Here is a 14,978-nt window from a genome sequence, read left to right on the forward strand (position 1 = left end):
GAGTTCATCCACTTGATATCCATTTCTATATTATACATCCTTTTATACAGTGTAAGATTTCCTATAAACTTTATAATAATTTCATGTTATTGTCCACTTTCCACTCTGTTCTGACAGCATGCCTGTTGCGTTGCCTGTTTACTACCAATGGTGAAAAGTTCACTTTAAATGCAAATGAAAGGCTTGGGTTTGTGTAATATGTTTTTGTGTAAGAATGCCTCAACTTTTTAATATTGGCATTAAATAATTACTGAATGTTTCACTGAGCACTGCTGTCCTGCAGTTTGTGTTAAAATATATCGCGATGGTTACAGGAAAAAAAAAGTATGGCACAGCCCCACCGAGAATATTTTTCACCAGCCGCCACTGGTCATTTGTAATATTACACTTCTGGGAAAATCAGGTCTGGTGGAACTGTTTAAAGACACAAATGCATTTTTGCACAAAAGATAATAACGTAGGTGAGTTTCCATCGACCTTGGAAGAACAACAGGGTGGGCAGGCTTTTGTTCCAGCCCTGTACTAACACACCTGATCAACTGCTCATCAACACAGTGATAGTGACACTGAATTAGCCAACAGTCTGTAGTTCCTCAGGATCAGGGTTAGCGTTACCTGGTGGAGATGCGGCTGAAGACAGCGTTGAAGTTGTTGCAGCTGAGGGAGAAGAGGACCCCTGAGGCAGAGGCACGGAGCTCTGCAGCGTGCTGGTGGCCCTCACGGTACGTGTGGATGAAGTGACAGATCTCTGGCAGCAGCTGCTTCACAAGCATGGTCTCGTCCAGACGCAGGCAGTCCTTCGATTGCTGGGGGGATTTTATTTGATTTATTAGGATCCCCATTAGTTGACACCAATGGCGACAGCTAGTCTTACTGCGGTCCGACACATAACGAAAAATAATTTACAGACAAAATACTTTACAATCTACATGCAGTACCAGTCAAAAGTTTGGACACACCTACTCATTCAAGGTTTTTTCTTTATTTTTAGTATTTTCTACATTGTAGAATAATAGTGAAGACATCAAAACTATGAAATAACACATATGGAATCATGTAGTAACCAAAAAAGTGTTTAACAAATCAAAACATTTGTTATATTTTAGATTCTTCAAAGTAGCCACCCTTTGCCTTAATGACACCTTTGCACACACTTGGCATTCTTTCAACCAGCTTCACCTAGAATGCTTTTCCAACAGTCTTGAAGGAGTTCCCACATATGCTGAGCACTTGTTGGCTGCTTTTCCTTCAATCTGCGGTCCAACTCATCCCAAACCATCTCAATTGGGTTGAGGTCGGGGGATTATGGAGGCCAGGTCATCTAATGCAGCACTTCATCACTCTCCTTCTTGGTCAAATAGCCGTTACATAGCCTGGAGGTGTGTTGGGTCATTGTCCTGTTGAAAAACAAATGATAGTGGGACTATGCGCAAACCAGATGGGATGGCGTATTGCTGCAGAATGCTGTGGTAGCCATGCTGGTTAAGTGTGCCTTGAATTCTAAATAAATCACTGACAGTGTCACCAGCAAAGCACCCCCACACCTCCTCCTTCATGCTTCACGGTGAGAATCACACATGCGGAGATCATCCATTCACCTACTCTGCGTCTCACAAAGACACGGCGGTTGTAACCAAAAATCTCCAATTTGGACTCATCAGACCAAAGGACAGATTTCCACTGGTCTAATGTCCATTGCTCGTGTTTCTTGCCCAAGCAAGTCTCTTCTTATTATTGGTGTCCTTTAGTAGTGATTTCTTTGCAGCAATTCGACCATGAAGGCCTGATTCACACAGTCTCCTCTGAACAGTTGATGTTGAGATGTGTCTGTTACTTGAACTCTGTGAAGCATTTATTTGGGCTGCAATTTCTGAGGCTGGTAACTCTAATGAACTTATCCTCTGCAGCTGAGGTAACGCTGGGTCTTCCTTTCCTGTGGCGGTCCTCATGAGAGCCAGTTTCATCATAGCCCTTGATGGTTTTTGCGACTGCACTTACAGGAACTTGCTCCCATTCAGCCGCAAGAGCATTAGTTATTGAAATTTTCCAGATTGACTGACCTTCATGTCTTAAAGTAATGATGGACTGTCGTTTCTCTTTGCTTATTTGAGCTGTTCTTGCCATAATATGGACTTAGTCTTTTCCCAAATAGGGCTATCTTCTGTATACCAACCCTGCCTTGTCAAAACACAAATGATTGGCTAAAATGAATTAAGAAGGAAAGAAATTCCAGAAATTAACAAGGCACACCTGTTAATTGAAATGCATTCCAGGTGACTACCTCATGAAGCTAGTTGAGAGAATGCCAACAGTGTGCAAAGCTGTCATCAAGGCAAAGGGTGGCTACTTTCAAGAATCTCAAATATATTTTGATTTGTTTAACACTTTTTTGGTTACTACATGATTCCATATGTGTTATTTCATAGTTTTGATGTCTTCACTATTATTCTACAATGTAGAAAATAGTAAAAAATAAAGAAAAACGCTGGAATGAGGTGTGTCCAACCTTTTGACTGGTACTGTACATTTAAAACCATTAACATGTAGTGTGTGTGTATATCTATCAGTTACATACATGTCAGTACATACACACAACAAGTAGGTCACATGGAGGAGAGGCGTTGTGCCCTGAGGTGTTGCTTTATTTGTTTTTTTGAAACCAGGTTTGCTGTTCAGGAGGAAGATGAATACAGAGAAAAAGAGAGGGAACATGATGAGAGGAAAGAGTGTATGTGCACGCTGGTTTCTACAGGTTCTCTGAGAAAACAAGGAGTGCTTTTCAGGTTATCAGAGGCAACTTCTCACATAGTTCGGATTTATACAGCTGGACATGCAATACATGTATGTGGGTTAAGTGCCTCGCTCAGGGGCACAACCACAGTATGTCCCCACCTGGGATTCGCAAGTGCTCCCATTGGCTCATTTCCAAAACTACTGTGTCAAACTGGCAACCTCATACTGGGACAGACTGCATACAACTGCATTCAAAACCTGTAGCTCACTCATATGTAGGAAATAGTGTAACACAAAATGAGGCTATTACTATACTTAGAAATGTGTAAAAAATAACATCTCTACATTTCTAACTAAAGTTCCATATAGTCCATGAGCAGAGCAGCTGGCTTCCATCTGACGACATGGCCTAATGAAAAACCTATACAGGAAACTCCCGGCGATCCCATTGGAAGCTGTGAAACCACTAACTCAAGTCGAGGAAACACCTGCAAATGTAATCTACTGCTGCAGGGTCGCAGAACAGAGGCACCTATTTCAGAGGGGAAGAGAAAGCACGAGTGAAGGAAGGGGTTTAAGTGTATGTCTGTGTCTGTCTGGAAAAAGCAGAGAGAGACAGAACAGGGGCATCCAGGATCCATCCAACCAATGTAATGCTGGCGTTGTGTTGGAAGAACCATAGCGTTTTAGAATATTGGTGCAATAAGTGCAATATTTTGAGGCCAATGTTCTTGACTGGCAATGTTCAATTAAATTCATCAACAGAAAACTGTTTGAGTTGGGGGAGGTCATAGGACTAATATGGGACAGGCTGGGGGAAAACTAAAATGGAGAAATGTTTATACACAATACAAACACATACAAACAACTGTAGGGGGGGATAGGTTATCAGACCAACTAAAGGTGATGTAAGGAGGGATACAGTAGATGTAGAGTGTATGGGGGTTTCCTCACCGACACCAGGCACTTCTCCAGTGTGTCCAGGATAATCAGCTGGGAGAGGTAGAGGTTCTTCTCAGCAGCTTCCCCGAATATCTGCTGGAGAGAGGAGAGGAGAGGAGGAGAGGAGAGGGGAGGGGAGGGGAGGGAAGGGGAGGGGAGGGGAGGGGAGGGGAGATGAGGGCTTACAGACACAGAGGACACAGTGATTCGGCAAACACCACTTCCAGCCCTTAGTGGGCATCCTAAACTTCAGTTGACTTGGAGTTTTGACACAATACACAAGCCTTCCAGGAGGTAGGGTTGATGACGCGCAACGTAGTGATCCCCATTACTCATGCTAAAGTCAAATAAACAGCTAAAAGAGATATGTTAAAAACTCCACTTACCATGTTGTTCACATTTTTTAGTACGTTCGTGAGGCCACTGATGACGAGGGAGAACTTGTACTTAGAGATGTTGATGAGACATTCCTTGTTGTGCTCTGTGCCGACTTTGGTGTGGTTGTTCTGATGTCCCATTTTAACGGGAAGCTAAGGAGAAAGAGAAGAAAATCATGTGTACGTACAGGAGTACGTAGCCACGGGTGAACGTGTTAGACAGTGGACCATATATGCAGCAGGTTTGAGCAAGGCTAATGGAATTACACAAAGCCATGGTTTCACGTTCTTATCATGTGTCTACACATATCCACACTACACATTTCCACACAAGAAGTGCTATGTCACACCTCTCGCGCTATGAGGACGTCTCCGACACCTGACGAAGGTCAAGGAGCAGACGTCCTGCAGTCACAGAGCAATGAAGCCCTGTGCTAAGAAGAACCTCGCCACAACTCTAACATACGCCCACAGCTGTACACCTGCAGGCTACATCTCACTCACTCACACAAGGGCCAGCTGGGCCAGACCTCATGGGCAGGAGCCCCTGTAAGCTTGCCTAGTGTTGTGGCTGGCTAGTGTGTACGCGGGGCACATCAGGCCTGGAGTGTTAATGAGCCGTAAGCAGCAGCACAGATGAGAAGTGAGCTTTTCTGCATGGAGCACTCCTCCCTGATGTGGCTCTGGCTCTCCTTCAGGCCCGTGCGTAGGCGTGGGGCAACAGAGCCAGGATGTTGTTAGCCTCAATTTCCACTTCCAGGCTTCCCCAACAGCCAAGTGATGAACAGGCGTGGGAGTATGGTAAGGGGAGACTACACTGTTGCAGACCTAATAAGGAAACAGTTCGGTTCAGACCTGCATCCATGGTAAGGAAGAGGCTCATGGCCTAGGACTGCTTACTAGCTGGATCCTCTCTACCACTAGGGCCCCTCAGGGAGAAACCTTGGCCTGGGAATGAAAGTCCAAAAACAGAGGGTAGGAGAATAGTCAGCCGTCTGAACTGGAATGCACAGAGTCCACACAGGCCCATCCCTGCTTCATATCTTTCACATCCAGTTCAGCTCAGGGACTGTCCGTCCGGGACCAGAGACAGACAGTAAGCACTTTGTTTCACAGGCCGGGATTGGAATTCCTAAAAGGTCACGGAGCCATCTCTTCCCTTATGTGCACTTTGGCATAGCTGATTGACATTGTATACACACTAATGCACTGTGTGCTCATTACATGATTGGGGGAAACAGGGGGAAGGAAATGAACATTGGATGAGAGGAATGAGCCAAGAGAAGAAACGTAATTAAAGTGAGGCCTATTTTTCATGAAAAGAGAACTGTTATTGTCCCTAGATGGGATGTTTAGATATTCGCATTAAAGATGAATTATGTAAAAAAAAAAAAAAAAAGTGACATAACAAATTTGACTCAATGATCTTCATGTACAGTGGGGAGAACAAGTATTTGATACACTGCCGATTTTGCAGGTTTTCCTACTTACAAAGCATGTAGAGGTCTGTAATTTTTATCATAGGTACACTTCAACTGTGAGCGACGGAATCTAAAACAAAAATCCAGAAAATCACATGGTATGATTTTTAAGTAATTAATTTGCATTTTATTGCATGACATAAGTATGTGATACATCAGAAAAGCAGAACTTAATATTTGGTACAGAAACCTTTGTTTGCAATTACAGAGATCATACGTTTCCTGTAGGTCTTGACCAGGTTTGCACACACTGCAGCAGGGATTTTGGCCCACTCCTCCATACAGACCTTCTCCAGATCCTTCAGGTTTTGGGGCTGTCGCTGGGCAATACGGACTTTCAGCTCCCTCCAAAGATGTTCTATTGGGTTCAGGTCTGGAGACTGGCTAGGCCACTCCAGGACCTTGAGATGCTTCTCACGGAGCCACTCCTTAGTTGCCCTGGCTGTGTGTTTCGGGTCGTTGTCATGCTGGAAGACCCAGCCACGACCCATCTTCAATGCTCTTACTGAGGGAAGGAGGTTGTTGGCCAAGATCTCGCGATACATGGCCCCATCCATCCTCCCCTCAATACAGTGCAGTCGTCCTGTCCCCTTTGCAGAAAAGCATCCCCAAAGAATGATGTTTCCACCTCCATGCTTCACGGTTGGGATGGTGTTCTTGGGGTTGTACTCATCCTTCTTCTTCCTCCAAACACGGCGAGTGGAGTTTAGACCAAAAAGCTCTATTTTTGTCTCATCAGACCACATGACCTTCTCCCATTCCTCCTCTGGATCATCCAGATGGTCATTGGAAAATTCAGACGGGCCTGGACATACGCTGGCTTGAGCAGGGGGACCTTGCGTGCGCTGCAGGATTTTAATCCATGACGGCGTAGTGTGTTACTAATGGTTTTCTTTGAGACTGTGGTCCCAGCTCTCTTCAGGTCATTGACCAGGTCCTGCCGTGTAGTTCTGGACTGTTCCCTCACCTTCCTCATGATCATTGATGCCCCACGAGGTGAGATCTTGCATGGAGCCCCAGACCGAGGGTGATTGACCGTCATCTTGAACTTCTTCCATTTTCTAATAATTGCGCCAACAGTTGTTGCCTTCTCACCAAGCTGCTTGCCTATTGTCATGTCGCCCATCCCAGCCTTGTGCAGGTCTACAATTTTATCCCTGATGTCCTTACACAGCTCTCTGGTCTTGGCCATTGTGGAGAGGTTGGAGTCTGTTTGATTGAGTGTGTGGACAGGTGTCTTTTATACAGGTAACGAGTTCAAACAGGTGCAGTTAATACAGGTAATGAGTGGAGAACAGGAGGGCTTCTTAAAGAAAAACTAACAGGTCTGTGAGAGCCGGAATTCTTACTGGTTGGTAGGTGATCAAATACTTATGTCATGCAAATAAAATGCAAATTAATTACTTAAAAATCATACAATTTGATTTTCTGGATTTTTGTTTTAGATTCCGTCTCTCACAGTTGAAGTGTACCTATGATAAAAAATTACAGACCTCTACATGCTTTGTAAGTAGGAAAACCTGCAATGTAAGTAGGAAAACCTGCAAAATCGGCAGTGTATCAAATACTTGTTCTCCCCACTGTATATACAAGGGCCTTTCTCTTAGAATACCATCAATTAATTCATGGAAGGGACACCATATAAAGACCATATGATGAGACAATGTTATAATGTTGAGATATGTCTTGCTGACCAATTCTTATCAAGGTACTCTTTGAAAACAGACAGTGACACTAAATAAGAAGGTATCGAAACATTCTCTAATTAATGGAAAATCAATGAAGAGATTCAAGCCTACAACTGCATTTTGAGCATTCTACTACCCATGACTTCTATAAAATATTTTGTCATTTTGGCCACACACATCAATATACAGTAATTTAACATCATTTATAATTTAACATCAGTATTCCAACAGTGTTGTTCACTGGAGCCATCTCGTCTTTTGACAACTCAGCTGCTCTAGGGTTCTGACTGCAGGGAGTACAGCTACGACCGGAAGTTACTTTTTCGTGGCAGGTCAGGAGAATTTACGTAGCAGGTTAGGATAATTAACGTGGCAGGTTAGGAGACTTAGGTTAAGGTTAGGAAAAGGGTTAGGGTTAGCTAAAATGCTCTCCTAACCTGCTTCAAAAAGTCACTTCCGATCACCCTTTAGTCACAACTCTGCTTTAGGGGGTATGGTGGGGTGGGGGTGAACAGATTCAGTTTCCATGACGATGCACCAACACTGCAGAGGTCATGGTTTAAAGAAGAGATGCACTGATGATATGACGATTCTGGGCTGATGCTGTGATGACCAATACTACTAGGTTGAGGTTCTTCTTTCTCATTAATCTAGTACATCACATTGGCATCCACCAACCTCTCTCGGGTAGCTTTTTACATTTACATTACATTTTAGTCATTTAGCAGACGCTCTTATCCAGAGCGACTTACAGGAGCAATTAGGGTTAAGTGCCTTGCTCAAGGGCACATCAACAGATTTTTCACCTAGTTGGCTCGGGGATTAGAACCAGTGACCTTTCGGTTACTGGCACAACGCTCTTAACCACTAAGCTACCTGCCGCCCCAGGTGCATGCATTACAACCAAGACAATTTAGGAATCTGAAGTTGCATACAACTGTGATTTAGACTTGTTCACAACACTTTCATTGTTTCTGGACACTGGGTAGATTTTTGGGAAAAATAAGCAAGGTTCACACAGAAAATCTGATTCTGACTATGAACTCCACCCTCATAAAGCCAACACATGCAATCCTATGACATAGAGCCCTCAAATTCAACTCTGGAACCCGAAGCCAGTTCCACTAAATTTTTTCATTGTTCCCCTCTAATCAGGGACTGAATTAGACCTGGACACCAGGTGTATACAATTCATTATTATGTAGGACAGAAAACCAGCAGGCTCCGGACCTCGTAGGGTAATAGTTACCCCTGACTTAGAGGCTTCTAAATGGTCTTAACAACACAAGGTGGATTTAATCCCTTATTACACTTTCATCAAACTGTAATAAGCCGAGCAGAGCCGCTAAGCCTGGGTACAATCACCACTCTGTGCATCAGAGTCCCTCTGTAGCCTCTGAAACCTGAGGCCCAGAACCTACCCAAACTGCACACAAAGTGCTGATATTCATTTTCAAAAGGCAAAGAAAAGGAGGTATGAGACAGTCTTATACCCAAAGTTGTACTGGAGCTGAGGGCAGTTGCACAGTGCGCAATGGCACTTGGAGCAGGTTTAGGCTAAATCCAAACCTCTGCATAGTGCAAACTCTGGTAGGCCTAAACTAGGCCTAACCCTTTTCAAGTTTATTTGTAAAACAGATTTCACCCAAAATAGTTTAAAGAAGGTTAAGAGTTTCTGGCGGCATTGCTTGCACTGCAGCATGGTTGCAAGAACCATCCCAAAAGAACCATCTGTTTCAGTCCCTTTCGTGGTGGTCTTTGACGACCAAAACAGACAAAGCTCAGTTTCCAATGGATGAAATTGAGACCCAGAGCTGCTTTACAGACATACCAGCTCTCAAGCAACAACAAACTTTCCAACAAATAAGCTGGAGCATTTTACAACCTTGATCTTACAATATGATAATATTGACTGATAATGACTCCTGATGAGAAACAGTTAGGGGCAACAGACAAGTGTAAAAACTATTGATGGACTGGATAGACTACCTGACCCAATGATTCACATAGCTTCAATCTCAAGTTCATTAGAGGAATCTTTGGCACCCTTAAAGGGATACTATAGCAGTACTGTACAGTAGCATATGCTAGTGTACCTGTAGCCTTCCAGTCATTGCACAAATGCTAGTCTGCATTGGCTCTCGGGACTACCTTTAACTTCCTTCACACTGCACGCAGACACCTAAACAGCTTAATATTGCAGATAGATTGTAACTTCCATCAATGTAATTGTCTGCATCACATCCAATCCCCCATGTTTTTTATATCTATACTCCCCTTTATTACTTTTCAACCCCGCCATCCTTTCCCTACTTGGGGTAAATTAGTGAACAACAATACTTAGGCCTCTACTTCCAGCTTATACTTACCATCTACATTTTATGGACACAGTCAATTTTACAATAATTATATTTTATTAGTTTTTGCTCCTGAACTACTTCTACTCTCAACCTCTCCGATCATTTTCATGATGTCCATCCGGTTTGCTTCTATATGCCATATCTTTCTAACTGTGCTCTTTCCCAAAAGCTCCCAACATACAACCTATATACTTACATTATTAGTTATCTTGTTATTATTTGTTGTTAGTTGTTATTAGTCCCATACTTCAACTCCATTCAACACCTCCCATCTAGCTCTTAACACCATCCATATAGGATTTCTATTTGCCATATATATTTCAACTGTACTGTGATGTTTTACAAAAGTTCTGAACCTTTCTATTCTCATTGCTTCTACAGATTGTGAATTAAAAATAAACATTTTTGCTAAAAGTATTATTATATTATTGATCGATTGACTATGACTTTTCAGATCACCCAGTAATGCTATCTGCAAGGTTAGCTCCAGGTAAATATTGCAATCCTTCAGCCATTCCTGGACCTGTGTCCAAAAACAAGCTACAACTGGACAGAACCAAATCAAATGATCTAATGATTCTGTCTCTTCACAGCTAAATCTGCAGAGCTGGGAAGATTGTATCCCCCATATAAATAACATTATATTGGTAGCAAGAATTTTATATAATAATTTAAATTGAAAGATTCCAATTTTTGAATCCGATGTCGTTTTGCGTGTCAGTTCATAAACACTATGCCATGGGATCAGTACGTAAAAAATCTCTTCCCAACTATTTTGCAATCTATATGGGACGGCTGTCAATCCTTTGGTCCTTAAATGAAACTGATATACTTTTTTATTTATTACAGTTTTCCTTAACCAATTATGTTCTTTAATGTAAGGCCGACAGACGAGTTCCTTACTTTCTCCCCTTTCCACTTTCCTCTTCCATTTTTGCGGTAAGGCTGCAATTATTTGGTTGTAATTTTGGGTAGAGCAGACATTTCCATATGTTTTTGTTAGCTGCATGTGTGACATAACTCCACCAGTCCTACCGATGATATCATTTACGAAGCTTATACCTTTTTTAAACATTTTGTCAAAAAATTAAGGTTTTTTGTCAATTAGTATATTTGAATTTAACCACAATATTTGTTGCATTATTTGTTCTGTCGTTTCTGGAGGATTAAATTGAAATTGCAACCAACTTTATATGGCTTGTTTTAGAAATAGTGATATTTGGGAGATGATTTCCTTTTCAAATAACTGAAAATGAGTGGTTGTAATCTGAATAAAGGGAGAAAGGCCATTCTTGAACATTGGGTGAGACAATCTTACTAATTTGCTTGAGAACCAGTTCGGATTTAAGTATAACTTTTGTATGACTGAAGCTTTTAGTGATAGGTCTAATGCTTTAATATTTAATAATTTCTGTCCTCCGAATTCATATTCATTATATAAATAGGCCCGTTTAATTTTGGCTGGTTTGCCGTTCCAAATAAAATGGAATATTTTTTTCTCATATAATTTAAAAAACTGTTCGCTAGGCGTAGGCAAGACCATAAGCAAATAGGTAAACTGGGATTCATGTTGCTTTTTTATCTTAGTATTGAGCCTTTACCTCAGAGCAGAAACATGGCCAGGTTGCAAATCCAGATTCCTCAGACAGACAGTAACATGACTGTTGGCTGACAGCATGCAACGAGTGTGTGTTCTTCATTTTTTTCACTGCATGTGACAGACCTTGCATTTTAATCAGTGCATGTTGGAGTCACACCTCTCATTTGTTTACAGTTAGCTATGACTCCCTAGCTGGTACAGTAGTGACATCTGTTCCCCAATTTACTGCCAGAATTAGCCAATATTAGACGTTATGTGCAACCTCTCCTAACAGTCCGAGTTAGCTATACCAACACCCAAAATCGAAGCAACATGAAAATGCATGTTTAGTTGGATAGCTAGCTAAGTACATGGGAAGCTTACTAGATAGGTAGCTAAAAGTAACTTGCACTTTTGTTACACATCATCCTAACAGATACAAAAATATTTGTCCTAACGTAGTAGTTACTTTGTCTATAGCTAGCTAACGTTAGCTAGAAAGCAGGCTAGTATGCACTTTGCAGTGGCAGAAATAAGTTAGCTAGTTACCTGTTCAAGCCCTCCAAATGCTTCACTGCTTGCAGTTGCAGCTAACTAACTACTCCCACTTCCAACTCATATACAATATAATATTACCTGCTCGTCGAATCTATTTATCACGGCCTGAACCCATTCCACTGGTTTATGTGCCGCCATGGCCGAGCAGATGGAAACCGCGAATGACTGCTTGCAATTCCAATACGAATGTGGAGGTTCGTGGCGATGTTAAGCCAGAAATAAGTTCCAAAACCGCCGTCTGAAGAAGACAGTACGGGTTGGTTATTTTCCCCTTTGAGCAAGCTTTACCATGCCACACCACCGGATGTCATCCCAGTGAAACCGATGGGGAGAGGAGATTACTGAGCAAAGATGCCCGTGTGTCGCTTGTTGATGTCGAAGGTAAGAGCAAAGAGAATGCACACAAACATTGGCCATATAATATAATGTTGTAACATGTAACTAGATAGCTTGACTTGCTACCATATGTTAATGAAAATATCTAACAATCAGTGGCGGCTGGTGAAAAATATTCTCGGTGGGGCTGTGCCATACTTTTTTTTTCCTGTAACCATCGCGATATATTTTAACACAAACTGCAGGACAGCAGTGCTCAGTGAAACATTCAGTAATTATTTAATGCCAATATTAAAAAGTTGAGGCATTCTTACACAAAAACATATTACACAAACCCAAGCCTTTCATTTGCATTTAAAGTGAACTTTTCACCATTGGTAGTAAACAGGCAACGCAACAGGCATGCTGTCAGAACAGAGTGGAAAGTGGACAATAACATGAAATTATTATAAAGTTTATAGGAAATCTTACACTGTATAAAAGGATGTATAATATAGAAATGGATATCAAGTGGATGAACTCAAACCTTTGACTGGAAGAATAGCATACAGTATTTTATGATCATACTAAATGTGACTAATTGTTAATGTGCTCCAGAACTGCAACAATTAATTGATACAAAACAACATATATACAGTAATATTAGCAAAGACACTATTAAGACTTTCTAGAGTACCATATATAACTGGATTTTTTATGCTAAGGTCAACTATATACAAAGAAACATGCGCCCAGAGCTGCTCTGTGTGTGTGTGTCTGTCATCTTATTTGTACAGGAATTTTGCCCGTCTGTCCTTCTGAGTGGCAAACCTCTCAATGACCCTTTGATTAAAGTCAGGAATGTCCCTGACAAGTTTCTTCTCCATGGAGAGCATGGCCAGAGCGTTCAGGCGATCCTGTGTCATGCTGTTTCTCAGGAAGGTCTTGATCCTTTTCAGTGTAGAGAAGCACCTTTCTGACTCAGCAGTTGTCATGGGTGTGGTGATGAGGATCTTGAGGAGGCTGGCAGTCTGTGAAAGTGCTCTGAAGGTTGTTCTCCATGAAGAACTGGTACAGGGGCACTGCACCACTACAAGCCTTGAACTCACTGTTCTCATAGATGAGGGACAGTTCGGTTTTGAGCTTGGCCTTGTTCAACATGGGGTACGCCTCCACGGTTGTTTCAAGCGCTGTATCGGGGAACTTCACACTGTGTTGTGGGAACAACTCTCTGTGCAATAGTGTTGCGCTGATGAGGTGCTGGGTGAAGGAGAACCTCTCTTTGGCATGACTCAGGATGGTATCACATACCTGTAAAAGATACATCATCAGCTTTAATTTGCAATTAAGCTATTTTGATGCAAGTGATCCTGACTGACACATGCCTATGTCCAACTCAAGTATATGATTACCAAGGTGCTGATTGTTCAGGGTTTTGGCTACATACTACCAGGCCTGAAAAAAGTTCTAGGGGGAAACACTGACAATTACATCACAACTTACCTCTATAGCCAACCTCTGTTGTTCTCCTGGTCCCAGCATCCTCCGTCGCTTGATGGGCTGTTGCTGCTCGTCAGATGCGCTGTCCCCACACAAAGAGGGAATTGAGGCCCTGGGTCCAAAAAATAAAGTTTAATTTGATAACTTGCAATCAGACTTCTTAACTCACTGTAATTCCCCCTCAACACACAACCAGTGACTTTTATATATGACGGCCACAGCAATCCTGTGGCCGTCATCCAGCTGCGTAGCAATGTTCACCCTTCCTAATACAGCTAGCTTTACAGAGTTGTCCATGTGTGCCCTGGTGTTCTCATGTTTCTTTACCTTCTCTGACAGGTGCTTCATATCCCTCACTCCGGTACCTGTCCATGCTGAATCTGACCCCGTCGTTTTAAAAAGCAAGCACGGAAAGCAAAATAAAGCATTAGCATCAGTGCACCCAGCTAGCCAAGCCTTCCTGGTGTACCAGCTACGGGAGAAGCCGCGCATATACTGCTTCCCTTTCTCGCTAGCCTGCTGTCTGATTGAGAGGTCAGGTTGATCTGGGCCCAGCTCTTTCACCCGAACTTTCTCTGACAAAGTTCTCCTCTCAAACGGATCTTGGAGGAGAGATTTCACCGAGTTAGGGTTGGGTCTTGGAGGAGTAACGTTTGCGCTCGCCATTGTCGTCTAGTAAAAATGGCGCCACTGGAGCCCGGTCCTTATTTTATCAGGGGCGAGCTTGGGGCGATAAAATAATCGCCCTCCTTGGATTCGATTTAAGATCGCTGATTGGCTACATTTTATGTCATACATTCATATCTTAAATTAGCAATTGGCTTAACTGCTACGTAGACCCGCCTCCTCGGGGCACTTTCTGTATCGCCCAGAGCTGACGAGGCGTTTGACAGGCAGAGGAAAGGTTGCGAATATGATTTTCTATCATATCTTACACATATTACTGTGTGCATTCCTTATTTCAAACACACAAATATTGACATACTGATGTTTTTATTATTATTATTTTTATTTATTTTTTATTTTATTTTTTAAAATAATTTTATTTAAGGGGGCGGCGCCCTAGCGCCCTCTATCGGCCAGCCGCCACTGCAAATGACGTTATGCCCTCAGAAGTAATGATGAGGAAACTGTTCGGACCCCCTTTCCTGCTTATGCCATGTGAGAAGTTAATTTGTTCGCATACCTCAGCACTTCAGTTTAGCAGCCAGTCATGGACAAGGTCACTGTGACTGAACTGTTAGCCCAGTCATGATTGAAATCCCTCCCTCCCCACCCAGGATGTTCAGGATGGTGCAACGTTACAGAACGTTCAGATGGAACGATAAAACAGGGAATCCTGTTAGCTCTATTAGGTTAATTGTCCCCCACGATGAAATCGGGGAGGGGACTGTGGATTTGTCTCTGTCCGTTCGTATGTTTGTCACACGTGATATCTCAGACAG

General features: G+C 42.5%; 1 protein-coding gene and 1 pseudogene across 2 annotated transcripts in view; one reads left to right on the plus strand and one right to left on the minus strand.

Annotated features, from left to right (window-relative positions):
- Positions 1–14,978, plus strand: part of LOC311101895 (neurofibromin-like) — a 178,213-nt pseudogene that overhangs the window by 78,242 nt on the left and 84,993 nt on the right. The gene's annotated exons all lie outside the window — the stretch shown is intronic.
- LOC311101454 (neurofibromin-like) lies at positions 612–11,904 on the minus strand (the record flags this gene model as incomplete). Its single annotated transcript, XM_084142613.1, has 4 exons — positions 11,797–11,904; positions 4,062–4,205; positions 3,688–3,771; positions 612–806 (listed from the first exon to the last, which is right to left on the minus strand). The coding sequence occupies exons 1-4, from the start codon at positions 11,854–11,856 to the stop codon at positions 612–614; spliced, it is 483 nt and encodes a 160-aa protein (XP_083998739.1). The 5' UTR covers positions 11,857–11,904.

The sequence above is a fragment of the Coregonus lavaretus genome (assembly GCF_964263955.1).
Source record: "Coregonus lavaretus genome assembly, chromosome: 26".
Lineage (NCBI taxonomy): Eukaryota > Metazoa > Chordata > Actinopteri > Salmoniformes > Salmonidae > Coregonus > Coregonus lavaretus.